Genomic DNA, 26064 nt, shown 5'->3' with positions numbered 1-26064 from the left:
CACCAAATCTAATGTCAGTAAAGGGGACTCTAGGTTGAATTATTTTATTTAGTCTTAAGGGATTCTCAAATTTTACTGCACTTTTTAAATTTAAATGTTTCTTTAAACTTTATTTGGGTTTTGGCTCAGCGTGCTGTGTGAAGAGAGCGCTTGCTATTGATGGCTTAGGACTGTGCTCTCAAGTAGCGTTTCTCCATCTTATGTATTTATTATTATTATTATTATTATTGCTTTCAGTGGTTCCCCAAACTCATAATGATGATAAGACCAGGGGTTTATCTGTTCTTCCATATTTGAGATTGATTGTCATTCAGATAATGGCAGTTCATCTTTATGGACTTTTTTCATATATCTCCAAAACACTCTTGGACTCTGAGTCACGCTTTTTTCCTATATTCTCTCTCTCTCTCTCTCTCTCTCTCTCTCTTTCTCTCCCCCTCCCTCCCTCTGTCTCTGGTTGTGAACAATGGTTGCAGGGTAAACTTCGCCTAAATCTTTTTTCCATTTCTTTTAAATGGTTGTCCTTTGTCTTCTGTTTCCTGTGCTATAATGTCTCGCATTAATACCAGAGAGGAAAACACTTGTTTTCTTTGTTCATCACTCTACTCTCCATACTTCTGGCCACCAAATGTATGGCTGAGCTTCCCACACCAAGCAATTCTCATTTCTCCGCAGACACCAACCGGGTGCCCTATATTCCAACCGGGTGCCCTATATTCCAACAATTTTGACACTATCTACCTGGAGTTACCCCCAGATCCCACAGGTTAAAGGCTCAGTCTCACAAGACTGAAATGTCACTTCAGATGTTAATCACAAGTCCAGTTTGTCACCTGTGCTTCTGACAGATTGGCTATAAATCCCAAGAGCCTCTCATCAAGTTTGATTATTTGAATTCAGGAAAACAGTTCACTACTAGATTACCAGTGTATTAGAAAAGGATGCAATGCAGGAGCAGCCAGATGGAAGAGATGTGTAGGGCAAAGTATGTGGTGGGGAAGGGGCGCAGAGTTTCCAGGCCCTCCCAGGCGAAGTACTCTCCCATCATCACTTGTTCACCAACCCCCATGTTCAACAACCCAGAAGCCCTTTGAATCCCGTAAGTCAGGTTTGTTTTTTCTTTTTAGTGGGAGCTTCATTACATAGACATGATTGATTGGCCATTGGTGATTGAACTCTGTCTCCAGCCCCTCACCATTCCCTGAATGCTGGAGTGCGGGGTTGAAAATTCCAACCTTCTAATCACATAGTTACTTCCCCTGGCAACCGTCCCTCTTCTGGAGCCTCTGCAGGAGACGCCAGCCACCAGTCATGTCATTAGAGTACAGAAAGACGCCATCCAGGGTTTTGGGAGCTGTGGCCAGGAGTCCCAGCAAAGACACATTACAATATCCGAATCATTTAGAACTCCAAACCCTGGAGACTAGGTGAGAAGAGATTCAGAATCTCCTTGTGAAGTGCAAATGCCTCCAATTTAATATGTGCTGTCTAAATAGTTTCTGTTTCTCCAAACATATATTTATTTATTTATTTTAATTTTTGTCTTGACACCTTTTCAGACTTTTTCACATAGGCAGGTTACATCATTTTGTTTTACATTTTCACCTGTATGTTTATTAGGACAGTGCTTAAATTTTAGTTGTTTTATTTTAAATTGAACCATGTGAAATTGCTGTCTTTGGAAGTAAAAATTGTTTGAACATTGGCAGTTTTATATAGTTCACCATATATGTATTAGAAGGATGGGGCATACTCTTCAGAGAGTGAGGCATTACAGTTTAATATTTTGGAATTTCAGGTGATATTAGAATTCTTTTTCTGGTATTTCAAGTTCAAAAATTAATTTGATCTTAATTATGTATTATGCATCACACGAGTAATATTAGCTATCTCTGGGTGTTGATACTAGAGATGTTTACTTTTATCCTTCTTTTTAAGTCTATTTTTACTAAAGGTCTTCGTACTAAAGACCCCCAGCATTTGTTTAAATAAGGATTTTAAGGATGAAGCATTTCAGGGTAATTAAAAGAAAAAGGTTAAGGGATGACCATGGGATGCTTTGCTGAATAAGAGGTTAGGATTACTGGAGTTGAAAATATCTGTGAACTAAAAGACAAAAGGCTTCAGTGATGTTGGAAATAATTTATAGATGGCTAAGATGAGAAGAGAGTGATTTGGCTGTTTGGATCGAGCCAGACCAGAGTGGTTTTTATATTAGAGTGGAAGACTAATTATTGGAAATGGCCATGGAATGCAGTAGAAATGGTGAGCCCCCACCTAGTTCTGTGAAACCTGGAGCATGAGAGAATTTATCATTTGACCAGCTTTTATTTGAAACTGTTACAAGACAGACTGTGTCTTTGAGGGAGAGCAAGATTTCAGTTAAGGTAGGAGTATTGTGAAAATTGTTAGGTTGGAGGAAAGTTTATTAAAGTAGATTAAGAGTCTAAAGCATTTGACAGTGCTTATCACTGTTTACAGCTCTCCCCTCTCCCCTCCCCCAGGTTTCTAGTAAGCTGTCTTTTCCCCTAGTTTTGTGGCTACTGCTTTGCCCTTCTTGATAGTTAATGCAGGCTTGCTCCTTCTTCCTTTACCCATCTCTTAAACATTGGTGTTCCCTACATCCAGTTCTTGTTCTCATGTCTCCTGACTATGCTGGTTGATAGTGGGTGATTCCATTCATTGTCCTAGCTTCCTCAGATTTATTATTTACCTTTCTCATAGCTTTTATGCTTTTGTATATATTATTATATTCCCTGCTTATTTCCCCACTATGTTCCACCTGGCAAAATTCTTAGTCCTTCAGGGCTCGCTCAGCTTTTCATTTAATTTCAGATCTAATTTCAGTTATCCAGTTGTTTCTCTCCTCCTGAGTTTTTTATCTAGGTTAGGAACAATCTGTGTTCCTTAATTCTGTGTGCATACCACCATCATAATGCTTACTATGATATTTCAACTATTGGTTTACTTGTTTGCCGTCTCCCCTAGACTGGGTTCCATGAAGGCAAGGGCTATAGTTTTCTAAACCCTGTTCTTCCCAGTGCTTAGCAAAATGCGTAGGATTGGTAAATATTTGAGTTAATCAGTTATCGATTATATTAACTATGTATGCATTGCCACAGAAGAGAGGGTGCTAATGTTAATAAACCTTAAGATTCTGTTTACCTTTCCAGTCATTAAAGAAATGAAAGTTCAATAATATAAGGTACTCCTTTCAAGAAGTAGTGTAGCATAGTGGTCAACAGCATGACTTCTGGATTTGAACTCCAGGTCTGCCACTCACTAACTTGCTGAATGATCTCGAGTCATAAAAGGATCATTTCACCTTTCTGTGCTTCATTTTCCTAATGCATAATAACATCTGGCAATAAGTGTTACATAAGTATTCATTACTGTTATTTTACATTTAAAAATTGATTCAATATATACTGGTGATAGAAATCTAAATTTGTATAGTGCTTCTGGAAAACGATTTTGTTTTATTTCTTTTGTTCTAATAATTTCATTTTTTAATCTCTTAATAAAATTTGAAATTCAGACATATGTTTCAGAGTTACTTATGATAGTTTGCCAACAACTTAAAGCTCTGGTGAGCGGGGAATGGTTACATATTGTTGAATGTGATTCAACAATGAAAATGTTTACGTTTTAATGGCATGGGAAAAGTTAAGATGTAATAGGTAAGGTATCAAAAGTAAAACATTATCTTAAATATGCTTTAAAAAATGCTTAAACAGGAAATGTTTAGGTGCTAACTTGCGATTGTTTTTGGATGGTGGAATTTAACCTCCATGAGACTAATTTTTGTCTTTTAAACGGGGTTAACTGACATGCTGACATTAATTTCTACAATTAAATGAGGTAATTTGAAAGTTCTTTGGATGTCTTGTATTTTTAAGTCACATTGTTCATCTTTCATGTTTTTATTATAAAGTCAATCCTGAGTTTTCTTAAATATTGTCTCTACATTTACATTTTAACATAGGGACTTCCAGCTCTTTTTGTGTGCTGGTTTTCATCCCTGCAGTTTACCATTAGTGCCCAGTTTCCTAGGAAACTGGGAGTCATTTTCCAAATATACAGTTATTGGTTTTGCCAGTATGGTTTGGTTCAGGCTTTTTTTCTCTTTTATCTACAGCAACTGGAACAGATCCAGAAGGAGCTCAGTGTTTTAGAAGAGGATATTAAAAGAGTGGAAGTAAGATATCAAGAATTTCTCACATCTCGAGCAATTTTTCAATTTCATGAAATTGTCATTTTCCTTTAAATTGCTAAATTAAATTTATGGGATTGGTTATTATGTAGAAAGTACCAGATGTTACTGTAATTGACTGCATTTTTATAGAAAAAGCATCATTTTCTTGATGATAAAATATGTTCTAAATTTGTTTTCACTGTGTTTTAATTGCCATGATTATCAGGTAGATTGAAAAAAATCAGTTTTCTTGGTGTGCAATTGTATTAACTAAATCAACTCCCATAAAACCTTTAGTTATTACTGTTAAAATGATGTCATGATTGCATTGTTTTATAAGTAAATAATTTTTACATTTTTTTTTACAGTAGCCCCTACTGTATTATTAGGTGCTAAGCTTATTTTTAAAAAGATATGAGACTACATTACCAGTAATGTAGGGATTTATAGTGTGATATAGTTTACTTACAGAAATCCATGGGAGGATCTATGAGAGGCTCATAGGCTTTACGATGTGAGGTTATTGTCTTCAGCTGTATTTAAATTTACTGTATGTAAATTTAAATTCTTTTGCTGATACATATTAATTGATGTTGAGTTACTATTTAGTGAAAGTTCAGTATCCCATTTGGCATTTCTAACTTGTTACTAACTTGACTATATGATTGAACTGAGCTTGGATTAGTCAGAAATAATTCTGCTTGATTATGTATCTTTAGTGGCATTTTAAATTTTTTTCAAAATGTAGAACATGAAAAAGGAAGCCATGTTGTTGGTATGATTTAGAGGCATAATTTATGCAACAATAGTTGATTAGGAGGCCTTTTCCTCTGGGTTACTGACCAAAACTTAGAGTTTAAGCCTTTATTAAACAAAGCTAATATCTAAATCAAAAGGAGTGTTACTTTTCTTAATTTTTGCAGAGGATATATTTAAAGCAAAGACAGATACTTCCTGTTCTTTGGTACTTTAGAGAATTGAACCTAGTGATCCAGTTACCATAGTGTCATAGTTATCTTAATATTTTTCAGCAGGTCCTCACCCAGATCACCTAGTTCATTGTTCAGTAGTGTATTGCACATCTCATGTAAAATACAGTTGACCCTTGAACAACACAGGTTTGAACTGCACGGATACATTTTTTTTCAATAGGTACTATAAATGTATTTTCCCTTCCTTATGACTTTCTTAACATATTTCTTTTTCTAGATTACTTTATTGTAAGAATACAGTATATAATACATATAACATACTAAATACATGTTAATCTAAGGCTTATGTTGTCGGTAAGGCTTCTGGTCAATAGTAGGCTATTAACAGTGAAAATCTTGGGGGGGGTCAAAAGTTATACATGGATTTTTGACTGTGGGGTGGGGTGGGGCTGCTGCACATAACACTCATATTCAAGGGTCGACTGTATTTACGTTTGTCTTTTTTTTGCATTGGTGGCTTCATTAATGATGAACAATATTAAATAATTTCTAGTTCTTTAAGAATGTGTACCATAGAAAAGGCTTACCTATTAACTTTTTAGATATCCTTGCTTTTAAACTCTGTGAGAGGAAGCCTTGAGAAAGTTGGATGTTGAGATAAAAAGGGACTGATAAAAACCTGGGGTTGGAAGGGAATATAACGTATCTCATTTTGATGTACACATCTTTTGTTTGGCGTATCAACTGTAACTCAAATAATTGTGCTTTCAGGAAATGAGTGGCTTATACTCCCCTGTCAGTGAAGACAGCACAGTGCCTCAGTGTGAAGCTCCTTCCCCGTCACACAGGTACGAAGCCTCCAACTCACAATTGCTGAGGAATTATGCTGCAAAGTGCACATACAGTACTAGCCCTTGGGAGCCTTTTTCATGTAATGTACAAAACCCCTGAGAAATTACTTTTGGTCATGATCTAGAAATGAGATTCACATGGCTCATCTATTTTCTTAATACTTTGAATTTTCACATCAGGAACAGTTACTGAGTAGAATGTTTTAATATTACGATTTCACTGTTGGATTGAAAGTTTGGTGGATTTGTTCAAATAATGATAGCTTTAAATATTTTGTGAAATAAAATCAGATGACATGAAATATCTATAATTTGAAAACATGAAATGGTAATATTGGGGGATAATTTGATAAAGTAAAACCTTGGGCTTTTCCCATAACTTGTTGAATTTTCTTGGGCAGATCACTTCCCCCAGATTTAAAATGAGAGCACTAGGTAGAACTGTTAGTTTAGATCTCCCTGGTATCTTCTCGTAACTCCCTGTTATTAATTTAATTAAGCCTTCCCTTCTGTATTCTCTATTAGAGCGAGGATTATATTTGTCTTGCTCGCAACCATTTCTCTAGGTTTTTAGAGCAGTACTAGTGACTGTCCTCCTTCACTAAGTATTTGTGAAATGTAGTGAATGTCTGGTCCCTTCCAAAGTTCTATTTGATGAAATATGTACTACCTAAAATTTGAATTTGAACCTTTTTGCTTGAAATGTTCAAAGTAAGAGCAATTTTACATGTTTTTCACCTGCTAATCTGTTTAGGATAATGGTGCAATGCAAGCTTTTCAGGCAAATAGTTTTAGGACAACACGTGGATCAAGCAGTCTATTGCCAGCACAAGAGATCACACTAGCTTTTGAATCTGAGTCAGTTCAGGGAAGTGATTGTGGGTCTGGTTTGGTATGGTATGTGGGGAAAGGGGCCAGGGGACCTTCTAGTTAAAGAGCATTCCTGGGATAGTTGCTATTTTTCCCATTAACCATTTTATGGAGAGCCTTGTCAGTTCTACTTGATTCTTGGGTTACTTTGCTGTGTAATTTTACAGCTTATTTTTCTCCGTACTTGATTTTCTTTAAAACACTTGGGAATAACTATGTCTGTGGGATATTGTTATTTTTAAGCTTAACATTCACTTTCTGATATACATGAGATCTTTGTCAATGAAATGTTTATTACGTGAGTGCATGCAGGCAAGGAAAACTTGTCATATCACAAAATATTCACTAATAAACTGACAATTCCCATTATCCTATCTCTCTCTGTATAATAGTAGCATGTCTTTATATCTGTTGTATCTATGTCTTTGTTACTCATCTCTCGCTGATGGCTTTTATTAACATGTGACAATATAGGAGTATATTCACGTAATTGGCTCTACTTATTGACACTGTTCTCCATGTTGAATTGAATCTAGCTGGCAAAGCACCTGCCCTTATGGAACTTACCTTCTGGGGGTGTATGTGTGGAGGTTGGGGGAGGTACTAAGTAAGCACATTTATAGTGTAGTAGTACATGGCAAGTAAGCAGTACCTGAAGAAAAAATGTAAGGGATACTGTACTAGGCGTTTGGAGAGGATTCCATTTTAGTTTGGATAGTCAGGCTTCTCCAAGGAAGCGACATTGAAGCTGTCACGTGAATGAAGTGTAAATATGATTGAAAGTCATGGCAGAGTTTTGAGCAGGATCTAATTTAGATTTTAAAATGTTTCCTGGGGTTTCCATGCGGGGGACAGAGGAGAGTCTATCTGTGTCCTTTTCAACCTCCTGCCATCAGAAGCCTGGAGGAAAGTTAGAAAGGATTGAAACAGTGCGGAGGAGAGGAGATGCTGGCTTGGACTAGGGTTGTATTGGTGGAAGAGACGAGAAGTGGTTGTATTGTAAAATAAAGTAGCACATCTCGTAAAAGATACAGGATTTCATGAAGTCTATGAAAATGTTGCAGGAGAATTGCTAAAATAGTATGCAGAGCTATTGTTAAATGAGATTCTGGCAGACTTTGGACTTCTTAACAGCTGAAGAAGGGAAAATAGGGAAACGTGATATTTTCTTCAAAAGAGTGTTTTGCTGTTTTTTAAAACAAGGAATTTGAATATCCTTCAAGGTTTAAGAGAGACACTTGGTAAAAATCATGTAGCCCTTAAGTATATTGGTAAATGACCCTTAAAATTAAGGTGTGAAATTGAACATGCTGGGAAGAATGTCATATTATACTATCAATTTGATTTTTCTTTATTTTTAAGAAATAACATACAGTTGTAATTATAATAACTTTCTCCATAATTATTAGCTTTATGATCTAAACGCCAGATAGTTTTTGTTTTTATTCCTGACTCTGATGTTTGGTATCTCTTTTAAGCAGGTTTGCTTTTTGAAAAGCCTTTTTGTAGATTTGTGTATTTTTTTTGCTATAAGGAGGACCTTCATTTTATGTCAGGTCATTGAATCCCTTACGGAGATTCTGGGTTTATGATTAGATTATGTGTTTAAATGGAAAGAAAAACAAAAGACAAATAATGGTATCTGCTCCCATGGGATTTTGTCTTCTATATACCATAATTAGCTATAATTGTCATATCCTGTCTATTCTTTTCTTGCTACCTTGTTTAGACTCAGTATCATATGGAGTCTAGCAATGGTCTTTTTACTATCGTCCTACAGTCAGTGTATTGCCAGAAATTTGATCGTGTTTCTTTCCTGCTTAAAATCCTTCAGTGGCTTTCCATTGTATGTAAATTGGTTTAGATCTAACCCTTTTGCATGGTCTTCCATAATCACCTGTATCCTGTCTATTATTTTTGTGTTTTAGAATTGAATTTAGCTCCCAAAACAAGATGTTAGGGTACCTTTATGTATACTGCTCCTTTTGCCTAGAAACTTTTTCTGGATTCATCTCTTTTAAGTAGCTTCTCCCCAAGGTTGGGTGATTACAGACATATCTTAAGAAATATCTGCTACACCTTGATGGAGGACTTCTGAAAATAAATGATGTTTTGTTATATTTTAATGAAGCTTATTGTGTGCGAGAAGTAATAAAACCAGTTGATTATTTTATTGTTGGGAGTACAAGGGTTACTTGCCGTAACTCTGACCCTATACCTTGCGAAGGAGTTGAATTTGATGTAATAGGCTATGGAGGACATTGAAGAATCTTACAGAATTTTTAACTTGAACTAAAACAAAAAGAAACACAAAACAGAAATCAAACTTTCGTAGCAATACTATAGAGGGTAGTCTTCATACATCTGTAATTTTTCATTTAATTGATAGGTAATAGAAATGTAACAAGCTATGAAAACCTTTTTTGAAACAGTGTAATTTCTTTTATTTAGAATATTTGAAGAATTTATTCTTCAATCACTCAGCCAGTTTTTAGGGGTGTATCAGGCATGTATAAAACACTATTTTAGGTACTGGGGAAACAGTTGTGAATATGACAGGTCCTAGAATCCTGCTATCATAGTTACACAGCCTTAGGATGGAAGATAAATTATTCTGGCAAATTAATTGTTCTGCTTAAAATACAGTGTAAATAGTCTTTCAATTCCATTCAAAATGCATTTAACTCTAAAACTTTAGTAATTATTTTGATAAGTAGGCATTCCAGCAATTTTAAAAACCACCTTTGGGTTCTTGTTATAAACTGTAGCTGTCACTCCATGATTAAGCTATTGATAATCCATACCAATTCTGAAATCTGAAGTGTGAGTAGGCCAAATTTCAGTGTGCATGAGGTTCAATCAAGACTTATTTGAAATGCAAATTTTTGAACCCTTTCCCCAAATCTGATCCTTACGTCTGAGGTGGATCCCAGAGATTTAAATGCAGCCTTGGACGATCATACTTTAAAAACATGTCAGCAGTAGTATTGTACATAGTACGTCTGTATTACTGACGGGTTTTTAAATAAATGTCTGAATAACATATGCTTACTTTCTTTTTTTCATAAAAGAAAGCCCAGATATTCAACACTAAAGTTTTATAACTATCTTTAGCTTATTTCATCTTTGGAGAGGACGGGGGTAAAGATTTCTATTTATTTTACTCACTTCTTTGTAAAGTTACCTGTCATTTTGTAATGTCTTAAAAATGCCTCAAATCAAGTTCTTGGATACGAGAGAGCCAGAAAAGTTAAAATTAAGTCTAGAGGAGAACTGTATTTATTTGCAAAAGTTGTAACTGTCAGAGTAAAGTAGCATCTGTGTATTAGGTGCTGTTTTGTAATTTACACATATTATTTCATATAATCCGCAGAACAAATGCTGTGTAATAGGTTTGGTTTTGTTTTTTTGTGTTTTTTTTTAATGCTTTTTATTTTAGAGATGAGGAATTGAGTTATAGCGATGAAGTAATTTGCCTGGCAGTATACAGTTAGCACATAACCAGTATTCTAACACAGGCATCCTTACTCTACAGCCTTGGGAGGTGAAAGAGTTTTGGAAATTATCAGAGTTGAAAATAAAACATTGAAAAGAAGATAAATAGGAACTTGCGGTTCAAAAATGGAAGGACAGTGGCAGTGATTCTTCAAGAAGAGAAAACATGTCACTTTGGCAGTCTTCCATAAGGATTCTGGAGTTGTATTGCCACAACTTAGTAGTTTGATCTTAGGCGAGTTTATTAGCTTCTGTACACCTCAGTTTTCTCATTTGTAAAATAAGGATAATAATACCTGTCTTGACTGATAAAATGCGATAGTGCATTTAAAGAAATGAGAATAATGCCTGGCACATAGTACACACTGAATAGATTAGCTGCTGCTGTAGTTAGTAGATAGATTAGTCACATTGATTTTGGATGATTTGTTTAAATAGTTGTGTCAAATGTTAGAGGGTATGTGGAATTAGGAAGGAAAAATTGAACATGAAAACTGATTTCTAGCATCTCTTAAGGTGTCTGCAAAATTAGGACCACAAGAATTTTGATTAATGTAAGTAAATGGGATTTACCATTAATTTGAAATTCGTTACTTCAGGTTGTTAATGTAAAGAGAGTAATATGATACACTGTTGTAGCAGAGAAAAAGTTCTATATTAAGAAACTGACAGAAAAGCATTAGTTTGAGAAAACAAGTTAATTTAGCTCTGATCTGTTTATACTAACTAAGGATTTGGTAGGAAAGGAATAAAATAGTGACAAAATTCACTGCTTTAAAAAATTAAAACCATATTTGGTTTTAATTAATTATTAAAATTTGTAAGTCAAATTATTGTCAGGTTACATGTTGCTTAGGTATGTTTTGTTTTGGGGAACTGGTTCAATAATTTTATGTAGAATACTGGAAAGGAACGGGCTTTGGCTATAGCCCTATATAATTTATTAAATGTAGCTTTATTTTTCTCTGTCTTACATTCATACTAATGAAAAAAAACAAATCATGACAGCAGTTAGTCTAATTTTATGTGTACACAGAACTTTCGGTCCATTCAATTTTCTTTTTTATTTAAAAACCTTATATTTTCTTTATGTTCAGTCTTAAATGGTCTCAGTATGCTTGCTTTATTTTGTTCACAACTTTAAAAATTCTCTATAATTAACTGTGTCTGTCAATAATTTAAATGTGAATCATCCTTTTTCAAATAAAAATCCAAGATAAAATTAGTCACCTATTATCTTTATCAAGAATGAACTACTGCTTTTTCTCAGGTACCTACCATTATAGATAGAGCTTATATGCGAAATTGACTTAAGTATGTCTTTTAATTATGAAGTATGTACCTTTGCTTCTGGAAACAAATAATTTTAGTAAGGGTAGTGAGTGACATCTAGTTGCCTTTTGTGACGTGGGTTACAGCTGCATAGTTTTCATTTCTGTCTTTAGTTAAGCTTCTCATTGTCAACAGCAAGAACATTAGAATTTTTTATCTTATTTTCTCCATTTTGATTGAAGTATAATATTCCTAACTCAGTTATAGTTACTACCTTGAACTTTTCTTCTTGCCCTTGTCATTTTTTGATGTCTTTATTAAATTTTTGTAACTTGATTGACTTTTGTTTGAAATAGTTAATGATTCTTTTATATTTATAGGTTGCCCTTTTTTCACTTTTTTCCTTAAATTATGTCTAGCATGGTGGTTCAGTGTAGACTCTGGAACTTGACCACATGGATTTGAAGCCTACCTGCACTATTTGCTAACTGTGTTACCTTGGGCCAAATACGAGTAAATTAGCACTTAGCGTCTGAGTTTCCCCATCTGAGAAATGGGAATGAAAATAGTATCTACCTTAGAGTTATGAGGTTTAAATTATTTAGGTCAGTGTCTAGTGCATAATAAATGCTCAATAAATGGTACCTATTGCTACTGTAGTTATTACTACCTGGTGATTATGGCTAACTCATAGTTAAGTAGTATAACACCCAGCTATAGAATCAAGAGGACCTAGCCCAGTCAGTGCTTTCTAATATTCTCTTCCAATCATGTTACTTTATACACACACACACACACACACACACACACACACACACACACAGCAGAATTAGAGTGCTTTATTTTTCAGATTTCTTCTGTTACAGTCCTGTCTATATTATCAAATTTTTCTCAGTAAATAAGATTAATATTTGATATAAAATAAGTTTCAGACTCTGCAGATAATATTAGTAAAACACCACTTAAAACCTGTTATTTCAATATCTTCAGCAAATTACTGAGTATTTCTTGCCATGTATTTGAAATGTTACCTCACTATTCACATTAATATATAAATATCATTGTTCAGGCTTGTCAAAGAAATCTGAATTATAACACCATAAAAATCATACCTAGAATTGCTCTGTTCTATTGACCTCTAGATATGCAGCTACATAATTTTATTAATGTTTATACAAATGCCAGGGGATTGAGTTTTATTAGTAAAAGTAACAGATTTTTGAATGCATGGCATGTCCTCATTTGTAGCCCTATTAGTCCCTGGATGGAGTGTACTGAGAATAGCAGGTGACCTTGTCGTACCAGTGCATGGCTCTGTGCAAGGAAGGTGAGCAGTGGTTGTATTTCATCAGAGAAACCCATTACAAGCTTGTGTTGATTCTTTAATTTGCAGGGTAAGTGCTTAGAAGGCTCTTTCTTATATAACTGAGTCTTCCTATTGAAGCAGTCAAGAACACAGTGAATTAAGATCTGTTAATATGTGTTGCTTTCTTAAGACTATTTGAGGACAGTTCCATCTGATTTATTATATTTTTGAAAACCTGAGGTTGAATGAGATTAATTTTATTAATAGAGGGTAAAATTTATTGAATTTTTACCATTTTTTGGCATTGTACTGAGAACTTCACACACACTGGAGGCCAAAAAGTATTAGTAACTTGCCCAGAGTCATTTAGCTGCTAAGAGGTGAAATTTCAAACCCACTCTGCTTTTAAGAATGCCTTTCATGTTTTAACCTCTGAGGTTATTTGGGTACTAACGTAAAATAATGATTATCTGTATTTTTGTTGAGAGAACCATTTTAATCAGTACCCTCAATTGCTTAACTTTTCTTAGAGTAGACAAGAATATGTACATTTTTATAGTAGAAATAAGGAAAAAGTTTTACAAAGTGTAAATAGCTGTTGGTTTATCAGGGGTGACATATATGTTATGCCATTTTCAGGTGTTAATAGTCTTCATAGGCCAATTTCTTTTATTTAAAAATGGGAAGGAGATAGGCATGATGAAGTGATAAGATAGAAATTGTAAGATAGAACTAATAGGAAGAAAAAGATAGTCTGGACTTTTAGAGGTTTTTCTAGGGTTAGGAAGGAGAATGTACAGAGGATATAACCAAATAAAAAGAACCAATACAAAAAGCAAATTATGTTTGACCAGGACAGAGGAAACTGCTATATAGGTTTTGGATTATGAAAGAAAGATTATTGGTATTTTATCATTTATTCCATTCCACTGGTAGTTTAATTTCACATGAGATGATTATCATAACATTTTGGAGCTGGAAGGGACTCTAGATGATCTAGACATAAGCTAGGCCCCACTCATCTCACTTTGCAGGTAGGAAACGGAGTGGTTATAAGGTACTTGGCCAAGGGCTCATAGCTCTTTCTTTAGTGCATAGTGGATCTGTTAACCATTGCTTTTAATTGCATGCTTACACTCTTTTCCCAAAATAAGGTTCCGGGCAACTTATTAACCTATCTGAAAATGAAGCTGAAGCAAATATATCTGTGAATACACCTGACTTGTGATTATTTTTGTATTAACATTTTTTCATGGTGTACATGTTTAAGGTGGTGGGTTGAAATGAGTAAGTTGTTTAGATATTTGATGACTTTTTTTCTTCATGGGTTATGCATATATTTGATGTCTAATTATTGGCAATAAATATGTTTTTGCTTAGAAATTAGAAATATTGGATTTATCTGTGGTATATTTTAGGTTTGCTTTTCCTGTTGCTAAAATAATGTAAACACTGAAGTCACATTTTTCTCTCTTCATTTTTCAGTAGTATTATTGATTCCACAGAATACAGCCAACCTCCAGGTTTCGGTGGCAGTTCTCAGGTAAATGACATAGTTAACAGTATGTTTTAGTGGTACCATAAATATAAGCATCTGAGTTGTAAAATCATGACTGCTTTACTGGAATGACCTGTCATAATGACAGCTGTTTTGAATGCTGCAGCTTTGATTAGGACTCGAATAGCTCTGATGCATCATCAGGTATTCACTCATCAGTGATGAGTTAAAAAATGTTTTTAACATACTGGTAATGGTAACATCATATCTTGAAAGGAAAGAAATACTGTAAGAGGAAATCATGAATAATCAGTGCATTGTTTCTCTCAGGGATAAGAAAGTTATAATCTGTTGATGACTTACTCATCATTATGTTGAAACATTAAGCTTTTCTGCTGAAAGTAAACTACAGGTTTGAGTAAAATAGACTCTAGCTTCACCTCTCTTCTAATTAATTGTATGATTATTTTGACTTTTACTCTCTTCAACTGTGATTTGGGCATGCTGATATTTGTCAAATGTAATTTTGCGGCTGGACTTCTGTGGGTTTGTTTTTTTTAACTTTTTATATTGAAATAATTTCAGACTTAGAGAAAAGTTACAAGAATGGTAAAAAGAATTATTTTATATCCTTTATCCAGATTGTCCAGATGTTAACCTTTGATCACATTTGCTTTATCATTCTAATTCTGTCTCTCTTTTATGTTATATATATACATGTAAGTTTTTGTCTGGATTATTAATAAGGTACAGACATAATGTTCCTTTACCTCTAATTCAGTGTGTATTTCTTTCAAAACAAGGATAATATTATCTTACATAATCATAAGCTAATTTTAAAATTCAAGTAGTTAACATTGTTATGGTGCAGGGGTGTCCAAACATTTTTCAGCGTTTTTCACCAAGGGCCATATGCGGTAAAATACACAAACACCCGGGCCACTCACTCAAGGTGAAGTACATATTGCCTCACCTGGTTTATTTAAGTAAACTAAATATATTTTTGGAATTTGCTGCGGGCCAATAAAAAATGGATCGCGGGCCGCAGTTTGGATACCCCTGTTATAGTGGTATTATCTAATTCCTACATCTTATTCATATTTTACAAATTGGCCCTAATATTGTCCTTTATAGTAACAGGAAAAAAAATGAGGCATTTTTTAATGCATGTTCATTTGTCTATTCACTTAATGTGATAGTACAGTTATTTTTATCAAAGTGAAAAGACAATTCTTTTGGATCACACAGCTTTTGTTTGTACTTTTCTTTTCCTACTACTTAGATGACTACTTCTCTTACCTTCATAGTTAGTTTGTGTAACTACTCTGCACTTCTTGTGTTATCTTTGTAGGTATGCGTGTATTTGGCCTATTCCTTTTTAATAGTAAGTTCATAGATGGGTTTGTATCTATTTCTGAACAGCCATGAAAAGACTAGATTTGAGTGTAAGCATTGGAATTTATATAAAATAAAACTGTTAGAAATATTAAAAAATACTGATTAAAACTTAAACATCGTGGGAGATTTTAAAATATAGGTCAAGAAGTAATTAAAGTAGTAATAACAGTAGTTAGGTAACATTTATTTTGTACTTGGTTTTTTTGAGTACCCACTATTTATTTATCAGGCACTATTTAGACTTTGGGGGTACATTACTGAAAACAAAAACAAAAACCCCTGCTATAACCAAGCTTCCAGTCTAATTGGAGAGATACTAACAGTAATAAAAATGGATTGCCTTTAAATAAAGAAGTCAGGGAGCAAGCCACATGATTACCTCTGGGAAGAAGTTCTAGGCAGAGGGACAACCAACAAATAAGCCCTGAGGTAAGAGCATGCCTCACATAGTCCAGAAGTCCATTGTGGCAGGAGAGGCGTGAGCAAGGGATAGAAAAGTAGAAAGGAGGTAAACTCTAACAGGCCACTCGGTGCATGACTTCCTGAGGCCATTAGAAAGATTTAAGGTTTTTCATTGAATGAAATCAGTTAAACTTGGTTTGATAGGTACCTGCTTTACTTTATACTTTGCATCAAAGGATATACATTATTGATACTAGCCCTGGAGCATTTAGAAAAATGGATTGAGTACATTCTCTATATCAGAACCCCAGATAAATAAATACTCAGACACAGACACATAAGCTGGAAGAGAGCAAACTGAAAATTCTTCTGAATATCTTTGTGTCAAAGAGTAGTTCTAGATGCTGCTACAAATAAAAACTAATGCCAGTGAAAATACTGCATTTCAAAGTTTATGAAATGTGATCAGAATTGTTCTCAAGAATTTATATCATTAAATGTATTGTAAGAGTGAAAGTAAATGAACTAAGCATTCAACTCAAGAAGCTGGGAAAGATTTATGATGGTAAATATAGAGAAACATACAAAAAGAGCCCATCTACACTAAAACATTTTAATATACAATTGAAATTGGCTGTTGTGTGGAGCAGATTATAATAATTTAGTGCTATGCATACTACTAAAAATGACAGTCTTAATGAGATTTATAATTTTCAAGAAAAATAAAATATTTAATAGATTAAAACAATTGTAGAACAATTTAAATAGACCAAGTATCATAACTATTAATTTAATACAATTCCAGTAAAAAAAAACCTCACAAATATTTTTTAATGGTGTGCAGAGAGTGTTACCAACTATATAATTCATTGGGAGAATGAATGATTCAGAGGTATAATAACTAAAATGACATTTACCCAATAAGTTATTAAAATGTATTCTAAGAGTGCTGTAACAAAAGGACCACAGTAAAAATTTAAAAGCCAACTGGAAACTAAGAGTTTAGCCTGTGACAAAGGTAGTCTATACAGATCAGTGGTGAAAGGGTAGATTAGTAAATGGTGTTGTCATACCAGGAAACCATTTGCAGGAAATTTAGCTTTCTATTTTATCACTTATAGTAAGAGTCCAGATCAGCTATATAATGGTTTAAATAATAATAGACTATAGAAATTAAGAAAGAAGCTTATATATAAGAAAGCACCATAGGGATGGCTGGTTAGCTCAGTTGGTTAGAGTGTGGGCTCTTAACAAAAAGGTTGCCGATTCGATCCCCACATGAGCCACTGTGAGCTGCGCCCTCCTGAAAAAGAAAGCACCATAAACAAAAATTTAAACCCAAACTGGGAAAAGTATCATAAGCCTGGTAGGTAGTTGATTTAATGCTTCAAAATTAAATACAAAAAAGCTTTTTATATCAGTTTAATATTTTTAATGAACGTTCCAAGTGGAGTAAAATAAAATAGCCAAAGCAATCTTGACAAAGAATAACAAAGATGGAGGCATCACGCTTCCTGATTTCAAACGACATTACAAAGCTAGAGTAATCAGAGCAATGTAATAGTGGTATAAAAACAGACACGTAGATCAGTAGAACAGAATAGGGTCCAGAATTGAACCTACGCGTATATGGTTAATTAATTTATGACAGAGGAGCCAAGAATATGCAATGGGGGAAGGATAGTCTCTTCAGTAAATGGTGTTGGGAAAATTGACCACATGCATAAGAATGAAACTGTACCACTGTCTTACACCATACACAAAAATTAATTCAAAATGGATTAAAGACTTGAACTGAAGACCTGAAACCATAAAACTCCTAGAACAAAACATAGGTAGTAAGCTCCTTGCCACTGGTGTTGGTGATGATATTTTTGTATTTGACACTAAAAGCACACAGATACAGAAGATGTAGTACACACACTCACAAACTCACACAGTCATATTAATAATTCAGCCATAAAATAAATCTTGGCATTTGCAACATGGATGGACCTTGAGGTCATTATGCTAAGTGAAACAAGTTGGACAAAGAAATACTGGAAAATCTCACTTATGTGTAGAATCCTAAAAATAACAAAAAACAACTTATAGATACACATAATAGATTGGTGGTTGCCAGAGGCGTGAGTTGCCTGGTGGGCAAAATGGGTGAAGGAGATCAAAAGGTACAAACTTCCAGTTCTAAAATAAATAAGTCCTGGGGATGTAATGTACAGCATGGTAACTATAGTTAATAATGTTGCATTGCATATTTGAAAGTTACTGAGAGTAGACCTTAAGACTCACAAGAAAAAAAGAATTTATAACTGTGTGTGGTGACAGATGTTAACTAGAGTTATCGTGGTCCTTATTTCATAATACATACGAATATTGAATCACACACCTAAAACAAATATAATTTTATATGTCAATTATACCTCAATTTTTTTTAAAGTACCAATAAAAGAGTATTCTTGAGGGAACCTAACTTTTATAAAATGTATGTAGGTACATGGATTATTATTATTATTATTATTATTATTATTACAAGTAATGGTGAAGAATATAATATTTACCAGTTCTTTTACCAGTGCCATTTCCTTGATTTGTGCTCAGAGTCCAGCAGTTTTATACTGACTTTGCTTTTGTATCACATGTACATATATAAGGACAATGAAAACTGCATATATAACCTCTTACTATTTATATTAAAAGTATAAACATACTTTTGATCTCACAGATATGCTGAAAGGGTCTGAGAGACAAGGGCTTAAGGACCACACTTTGGGGACCACGCTTTGAGAATCACTGTTCTAAATTATTCAGCTTTTTCCTTTAATGCCATTCATTAATCTGTTTTTATAAAAATGTGTGTTTATCAATTAATTTGTTTTATTATTTTGTACTTGGTCCTTGATCTTATAAAGATTACTTACTGTGTAAATAATTAAGTTTTCATTCTGCATTGTTTCATTTATGAAATTAGTTTGGAAGGAAGGGGGTATTTATGTATTAAAAAATTTGTACATTTCAGTTAACCATACAGAACACTTCCAGCTTCATTTAGAGTAGGGCTCTCTTCTTAGTGGAATTGATGGGGAACTGTGCTATGGTAACAGTTATCTCTTTCATTGTATAAACATGGATTTTATTTATTGTTTGAAGATGTCATTACTTTTGTATTCTTGGTCATTTAAGTATGTGAAATGGAATATTCGTTCTGAGTGCTGCTTTCTGTATTTTCAATTTAATTCCATTGATTGAGAATCAATTTTTCATTAGTTTTGTAAAGATTTTTCATAATTTGCAGGCTAGCACCACATGATCATTTTGTATAACTATCAAGCTCTCTTTATATAGTATGCTATACACTTTTTATAATTATATGAATTTTTTACTTCCTCAGTTACTAAATAAGATAGTTGCATACTTCTGTTTTTGCTGTGGTGAAATTTAATTATTTTTGAGTTTGGTAAGTATGGCCATTTTTCTTTAGAACTAATCTAGATAAACAAATGATGAACATTTTCTTTTGATTTCTAGCCATATTTATATCCTACCTATAAGTTATAGAGCTTACCCTGAGTTTATGTTCTGTCCGATTGGCCTTGTGGATTATCTGCAACCAATTTATATTCTCAAAACACTTTATCGCCTCACAGTTAGCATATTTCTGTTCATTTATATTAACGTTACTTGTGAATTTAATCATGAAGATGTCTGGCAATGAGCGAAGTGATACATATTTACCAACAGTTATGAGGCAACCTAGTTCTAAATGGATTAAAAAGGAATTACACTGAATAAATAAATACAAGAAAAGCTTAGAATAAAAGCAAAATAATTGTTAAAGGGAAATTTGCTATAAAATCTGAAAGCCAGACCAAACGGTGTTTTTGACTACTTCTTGTTTTATATGTCATATTCCTGATTTTTGTTATTGTAATCATTCTCATGTTTCAGATTATGAAGTCATTTCTGTTTGTCCATGGAGCTAAACCCTTTTTAAAAAAATCTAGAGTCTTCCCCTTAGAAATGACAAAAAATATGTTGGTACCTAAAAGGAAATTTATGTTATGAATATGTAAATCAGAATCATAATTATAACAAAAGAAACTTATGAACTCAGCTCCTGTGTTAGCTACTGCAACATGAGGTACCATTCAGGTTACCCATGTGCTCCTAACAAATTCCATTACCCTGCTTCATGCATGTCCACAGGTAATCACTTTTCTGATTATTTGTTTATCAGTTTGCTCATTTTTAAAATAGTTTTACCACATGTATATGTACCCTATATTATTTGGTTTGGCTATATTTATATTTGGACTTTATAAAAACAGTAGCGCAGTATGTAGTTTTCTGGGACTTGTGTTTTCAAAGATTCATTCCGGATGCCTGTGGCTGCAGTTGATTCATCTTCACTAATGTGTAATGTTCCATTTTGTATATTGCAATTTATCAATTGTCCAGTTTATACACAGTTGATATATTTCTAAGGTTTTTGTTTTTGCTATTAAGGTCGTCTTTGTATGTGTCTCGTGATGCACAGGTGCAAATGTTTCTCTAGATTTTGTACCTAGGAGAGGAAGTGAGGGTCATTGGGTATACACATCAACGCTTTTGTATTTTGAGATAATATCAATTGTTTTCCAAAGTCTTTTTTATTAATTTCAAACTCCCACCACAGGAGTATGCAAGTTCCAGTTTCTCCACATTTTTGTCAGTAGTTAATACTGTTTAATTTCTAAATGGTTGCCACTTTAGTGGGTAATAAATAGAATTTAATTGTGGCTTTAATTTGCATTTTCCTGTCACTATAAGGGCAGCATCTTTTCTTATGACCATTCATGTTTTATCTTTTGTGAAATGGCATTTCATGTATTTTCCTATTTTTTTCTATCAGCCTTGTTTACTTGTAGGAGCCTTTTTAAAACAATGTATTCAGGATATGAATAATTTGTACCTTATGTGTTGTTCATGGATTATGATCTTCAGCAGAATGTCTGTGTCCTGTATTCAGTTCTGGAAAATTGTCAATATCAATTCTTTAATTATTCTTCAGTCTTTTTTACTCTCTGGGTCTCTGAGTATTTAAATCTTATTTTGTCTTTTATGTCTCTTATCCTCCTCTTTATAATTTTTTGTCTTCTTGACTTTTAATTTTCATTCTCAGTAATTCTTTCTGATTTATCTTCCAGCTTGCAAATTCTCTTTTCAGTCTGCAAATCTCAGTTCTAGTACTTGTTCTTTTGTAGGTGTTTATCTGGAAGTAGGTATTGTCCTCTTCCTCTTTCCTCTTGTCTGCACCCTTATATTTTGTTTACCATCACCTCTCTGAGTTCACCTTCCTGTTTAGTTTTTTATCTGTTGTCTTTGGAAATTGTATTACTTTCTTGTGATCCAAGCACTTCTTTAAAATATGATTGTTACCTGCCGTCAAGTTTTAGCAGGGCTTTCATTTAGGGTTTCGTTCATGGTAGTGCCTTAACATTTTTGACTTAATGCATTTGTGGTACAGTTATTGGTGAACTTGTGTCATCTCAAGTTCTTATTATGTGTTCTATCTTTTTCTATGCATCAAGCATAATAGATAACCATTTGTGGAAGAATTGTTTTATCCTTTCAGTTAACATGGTATATAGGTAACATTATGTACAGTTAACCCTTGAACAACGTGGGGGCACACATATTTTATATGTTGTGTGTATAATATACTGTATTCTTACAATAAAGTAAGCTGAAAATGTTACTAAGAAAATCATAAGGAAAATCCATTTACAGTATTTATTGAAAAAATTCTGCGTATAAGTATACTTGTGCAGTTCAAACCTGTTTTTCAAGAGTCAACTGTATTTTGTGGATTTTGTTTTGGGGGGAGGGTTTTTTTTTTTTTAATATTTTGGGTTTTTTTAATGATTTATATGCCAGTATAGTTCAGCTTCATTGTCTTTGTATGTATATCTGATTTAGTAATTCTTATGTTCTAAAGTATAAGTGAGACTATTTAGTGCATACATATTACTGCCCCTTAATCTAATAATCAATTTTAACTTAAATACATATTTTGTACAGTCAAAAACCGTTTTTGTTACTCAAAGGGTACAAGGCAACAATATAGGGATGATGAACAGTCATTTTTTTTTTATTTTTTTTATTTCGGGAAAGGAGGGGAAGGGAAAGGGTCAGCATGTATGTTACAAAATGATAGCAAGTGGAAGTACCCGGCGTAGCAAAAATCAACCATCAAATAAAAAGTCCCCAGTGATGGGGTCACCAGAACCCAAGGGGGCTCAGTACCCTGCAGTTCAGAAATGAGGGGAAGGGGTTAGGGAAAGAAAAGGTATATGCTTTCCTTCCCTCCCTCCCTGTAAATTCAAGATTTCACACAGCGCTTTGATTTCTAGCAGTAAACATGGAGTTACGTTTGTCCGTCTCCTATTAAACAATCTTGTGGCTGCTTTGATGTGTTTTTTGCACCTGCATAAAAGTTCCCAAGTGACTTTAATATACATTCATCTTCCCTTTCTTGGTCTCCCGTCCCCACTTTCAAAATGGAAGGAAAAAGTAGTTTTCTTTTGATAATTGTTTTCTAACAATTTCTGCATATTAAAATTCTGAATTTTGGAATGGCAGTTATGATGGATTCTATCTTCATTTCAGTTGGAGAGTTGAAAGATGCTTTTCATTTTGTTCTTGTAAAATTGGCCTTTAGAGCCTATTTTCACTTTAAAACAAAAATTCGAAAGTATGGTATAAGAACTATGGGTTTTTACCATTTGTAATTATGTTAATATGATGAACTTTTGCAGTTAGACATGAAAGCATTTGGATAGTCTGAGTATAGTTTGTTCTGAGTTACAAGTGTCTTTTCTCGTTATCACCTTAGACAAAGAAACAGCCTTGGTATAACAGCACATTAGCATCAAGACGGAAACGACTCACTGCTCATTTTGAAGACTTAGAGCAATGTTACTTTTCTACAAGGATGTCTCGTATCTCAGGTACATATTGAGGGCTTCTTAAAACATCTCACATTTGTATTTCAGATGCATTTCTAGCTTCTTCTGCTGGATTTATGGAAAGTCCTACCGTGTTTCCCCGAAAATAAGACCTAGCCAGACCATCAGCTCTAATATGTGTTTTGGAGCAAAAATTAATATAAGACGCGGTATTATGTTATATTATATTACATTACATTATATTATATTACATTACATTATATTATACCCGGTATTATATTATATTACATTATATTATATTATACCCAGTATTACAATTATACCCCGTCTTATATAAGACCAGGTCTCATACTATAGTAAAATAAGACCAAGTCTTATATTAATTTTTGCTCCAAAAGATGCATTAAAGCTGATGGTCCAGCTAGGTCTTATTTTCGGGGAAACATGATATTCGTAAAGGAAAAGTCTGTGTTTCGGCGTAGTCCACCAGGCACTGGGGGTGTTCTTAATGGTCTCAGAGAACATCGCTTCCCCATAGCTGTTTTTGTTCTTTTTGTGTTGGGGACTTTTTACTCTTTGTATAGTGAACTATATAAAGTAAAAAAAATCAGCCATGAATATGTAGCTAGAGCAAAAATAAGCTCCATTCAGTTGCCTTCTGTTCAACATTTACTAAGTTTTAAGCAGTGTCTTCTGTACTAAGAATAAAAAGATATAAGAACTGGTTCTTATTGTCAGTGAGTATTATAAATTTAGTGGGAGACAGCAACAGGTAAATGATTCTATGTGATATTGTATGTTATATAAATATGTAAAGGGTATTATGAGAATAAAGGAGAGCATCCACTAATAGCTGGGAGTGAAAAGGTCAGACCAGGTTGAAACTGGGACGTGTAAGGGAATAATCACTGGGGGAATTCAGAAGAGTTGTATTTAATCAAGGGTAGTATTAACTAAAAAAGGTAAGTTTAAGCGAAGCATAGTTAGAGGAAATAACTTATGTACAGACATGGATGTGATAGCATAGGACACTTTTTTTGCTTTTTGTTTAGCTTTTCTCAGCATCTTTGCTCACCAATGAGGTTGGGACACTAATACCAACCATATAGGTTTCTTTTTTAGTTTTTTTAGGTGATACATGAAAATACAATGCTTAGTATAAGTTGGGTGCTCAATCAGTTGATGTCATTAGTAGTACACGTGCTTAAAATGAGAGCCACCAAGGGAAAAAAAATGTCTGATTTTATTAGTTGTTAAAATTTTGGCCTTGGTTTCCTCTTTAATAGGTATGTTTGTATTATAATCTACACATTGCCAGATCCTTTGCACAAATTTGCCTCGGGATTGGTGGTAGAGAAAAATATATATATATATTAGATTTACATAGCATTTTTCCTATTAAGACTAGGAGAAAGCCAAGCTTTGTTGATAAGTGTATTTGAAATTAATCAACAGGTTATTACACAAATGAAAGCTTTCATTTTATTGCCTGGGAGTTCCATCCTCCTCATGAGCCTCTGTAATAGGCTGTAAACTGCATTAGGAAGCTGTTAAATTGAAAGTGGTCTTGAGACCTACATTCTGATTGACAGACAGTGTGTGTTAGCCCTTTCAGATGTTATATGTTGGTACGATGTCAAAATACAAACACAGGCAAGTAGTAGACATTAAAAAGAAAAAAAAAAGTTAGAGAGATTGTGGTAGGCTACTGTTATTAATAAGTTTTAAGCAACCAGCAACATAGGCATGCTATGGGATAGTAAAGGTAATCACAAACCAATTTAATTTATTTTGGGGATGTAGCTTTCCACGAAAGTAGAATAATAAGACCAGGAAGAAGATTAGATTTTTATTTTTGAGGGCATGGCTATATTGTGGTTACTACATGTTTTCCTTAGTTTTTAGGGATCTCAAGCTTATCAGATGTGCACATTGACTCCACTAATTATATTGCTGAATATGAAGTTCCCCCTAGATTCCTTGATTATGGACATTTTAATCTCTGTGTAGTGGGGTACCTAAGAGTTTGATTGTCCTTTTGTATATTTTCAAATGAGATTCCACCCCACCCCATCCTGCCCCAACTTTTATTTTCAACTATGAAACCGAAAGATGAAGATTTAAGAAATGAATGCCTTGGACTCTTAATTGTAATTGAAAGAGGAGGTAAATTATAAAGCATTAGGAGGGAGAAAAGAGAGATTGAATATACTTTTACAAACTAATCTGTAATTAGAACAGGAAACGTGCTATGCCAGAAAATACATATGAATGTACATCATCAACCAACCAAGCAAACAAAATCCTACCTTTTCATTACCAGATAAGTGAAATCTAATTCCTGTACTTTCAGATAGTGAAATAACTATTTTTAGTGCTTTCTTCATAACTTCTATTGAAAATAGGTGTTAATGAGTGGTGGTATGATGTCCAGAAGTTCAGCTACCCTAGAAAAGAATTATGATCTTCAACAGAATACACATTCCTGAATGCTTGTGAAATTTATGTACTTAGGAATGGATGTCAAAATGTGAAAGAGTAGATTAGCATTCAAACAATTTTTATAGAATATCTAAAGTAACTGCCTTTCCAGTAAGTATTTACGCATATTACATTACACGGTTTACAGTAGTAGGATTATATATAAAAATAGCCAATTAACTGTTACATCCAAGCCACTTTGTAATACAGTTGATTTTTTTTGAGAATCGATTAACTGTTACTACACTTTGTAGTATCGTTAATTTTTTCCCAATAACCTATGTTTTATTTATAATTTATAGAATTTTCTGAGAATATTTATATGCAGCAGGAGCTTTATCTCAGTAACATTATGCTATCGCATGCTAATTAGGTTTGTTACTTTTTGTTACTTTTGCTGGTTTTAGAATGGAAATATTA

The 26064-nt window shown here is 33.7% G+C and overlaps 1 protein-coding gene across 5 annotated transcripts in view; it reads left to right on the top strand.

The window, feature by feature from the left end:
- COP1 (COP1 E3 ubiquitin ligase) overlaps window positions 1-26064 on the top strand; it is a 115240-nt gene that overhangs the window by 42723 nt on the left and 46453 nt on the right. For all 5 annotated transcript variants that reach the window (XM_019727875.2, XM_019727802.2, XM_074322298.1 and 2 more), the window contains 4 exons: window positions 4139-4198; window positions 5899-5975; window positions 14407-14464; window positions 23091-23205. In XM_019727875.2, the coding sequence (XP_019583434.1) occupies window positions 4139-4198; window positions 5899-5975; window positions 14407-14464; window positions 23091-23205 (310 nt within the window). The remainder of the gene's footprint in view (window positions 1-4138; window positions 4199-5898; window positions 5976-14406; window positions 14465-23090; window positions 23206-26064) is intronic.

Source organism: Rhinolophus sinicus, linkage group LG17, assembly GCF_036562045.2.
Source record: "Rhinolophus sinicus isolate RSC01 linkage group LG17, ASM3656204v1, whole genome shotgun sequence".
In the NCBI taxonomy this organism is placed as follows: domain Eukaryota; kingdom Metazoa; phylum Chordata; class Mammalia; order Chiroptera; family Rhinolophidae; genus Rhinolophus; species Rhinolophus sinicus.
The sequence above is the reverse complement of the archived record's forward strand: the minus strand, read 5'-3'. Positions and strand labels throughout refer to the sequence as shown.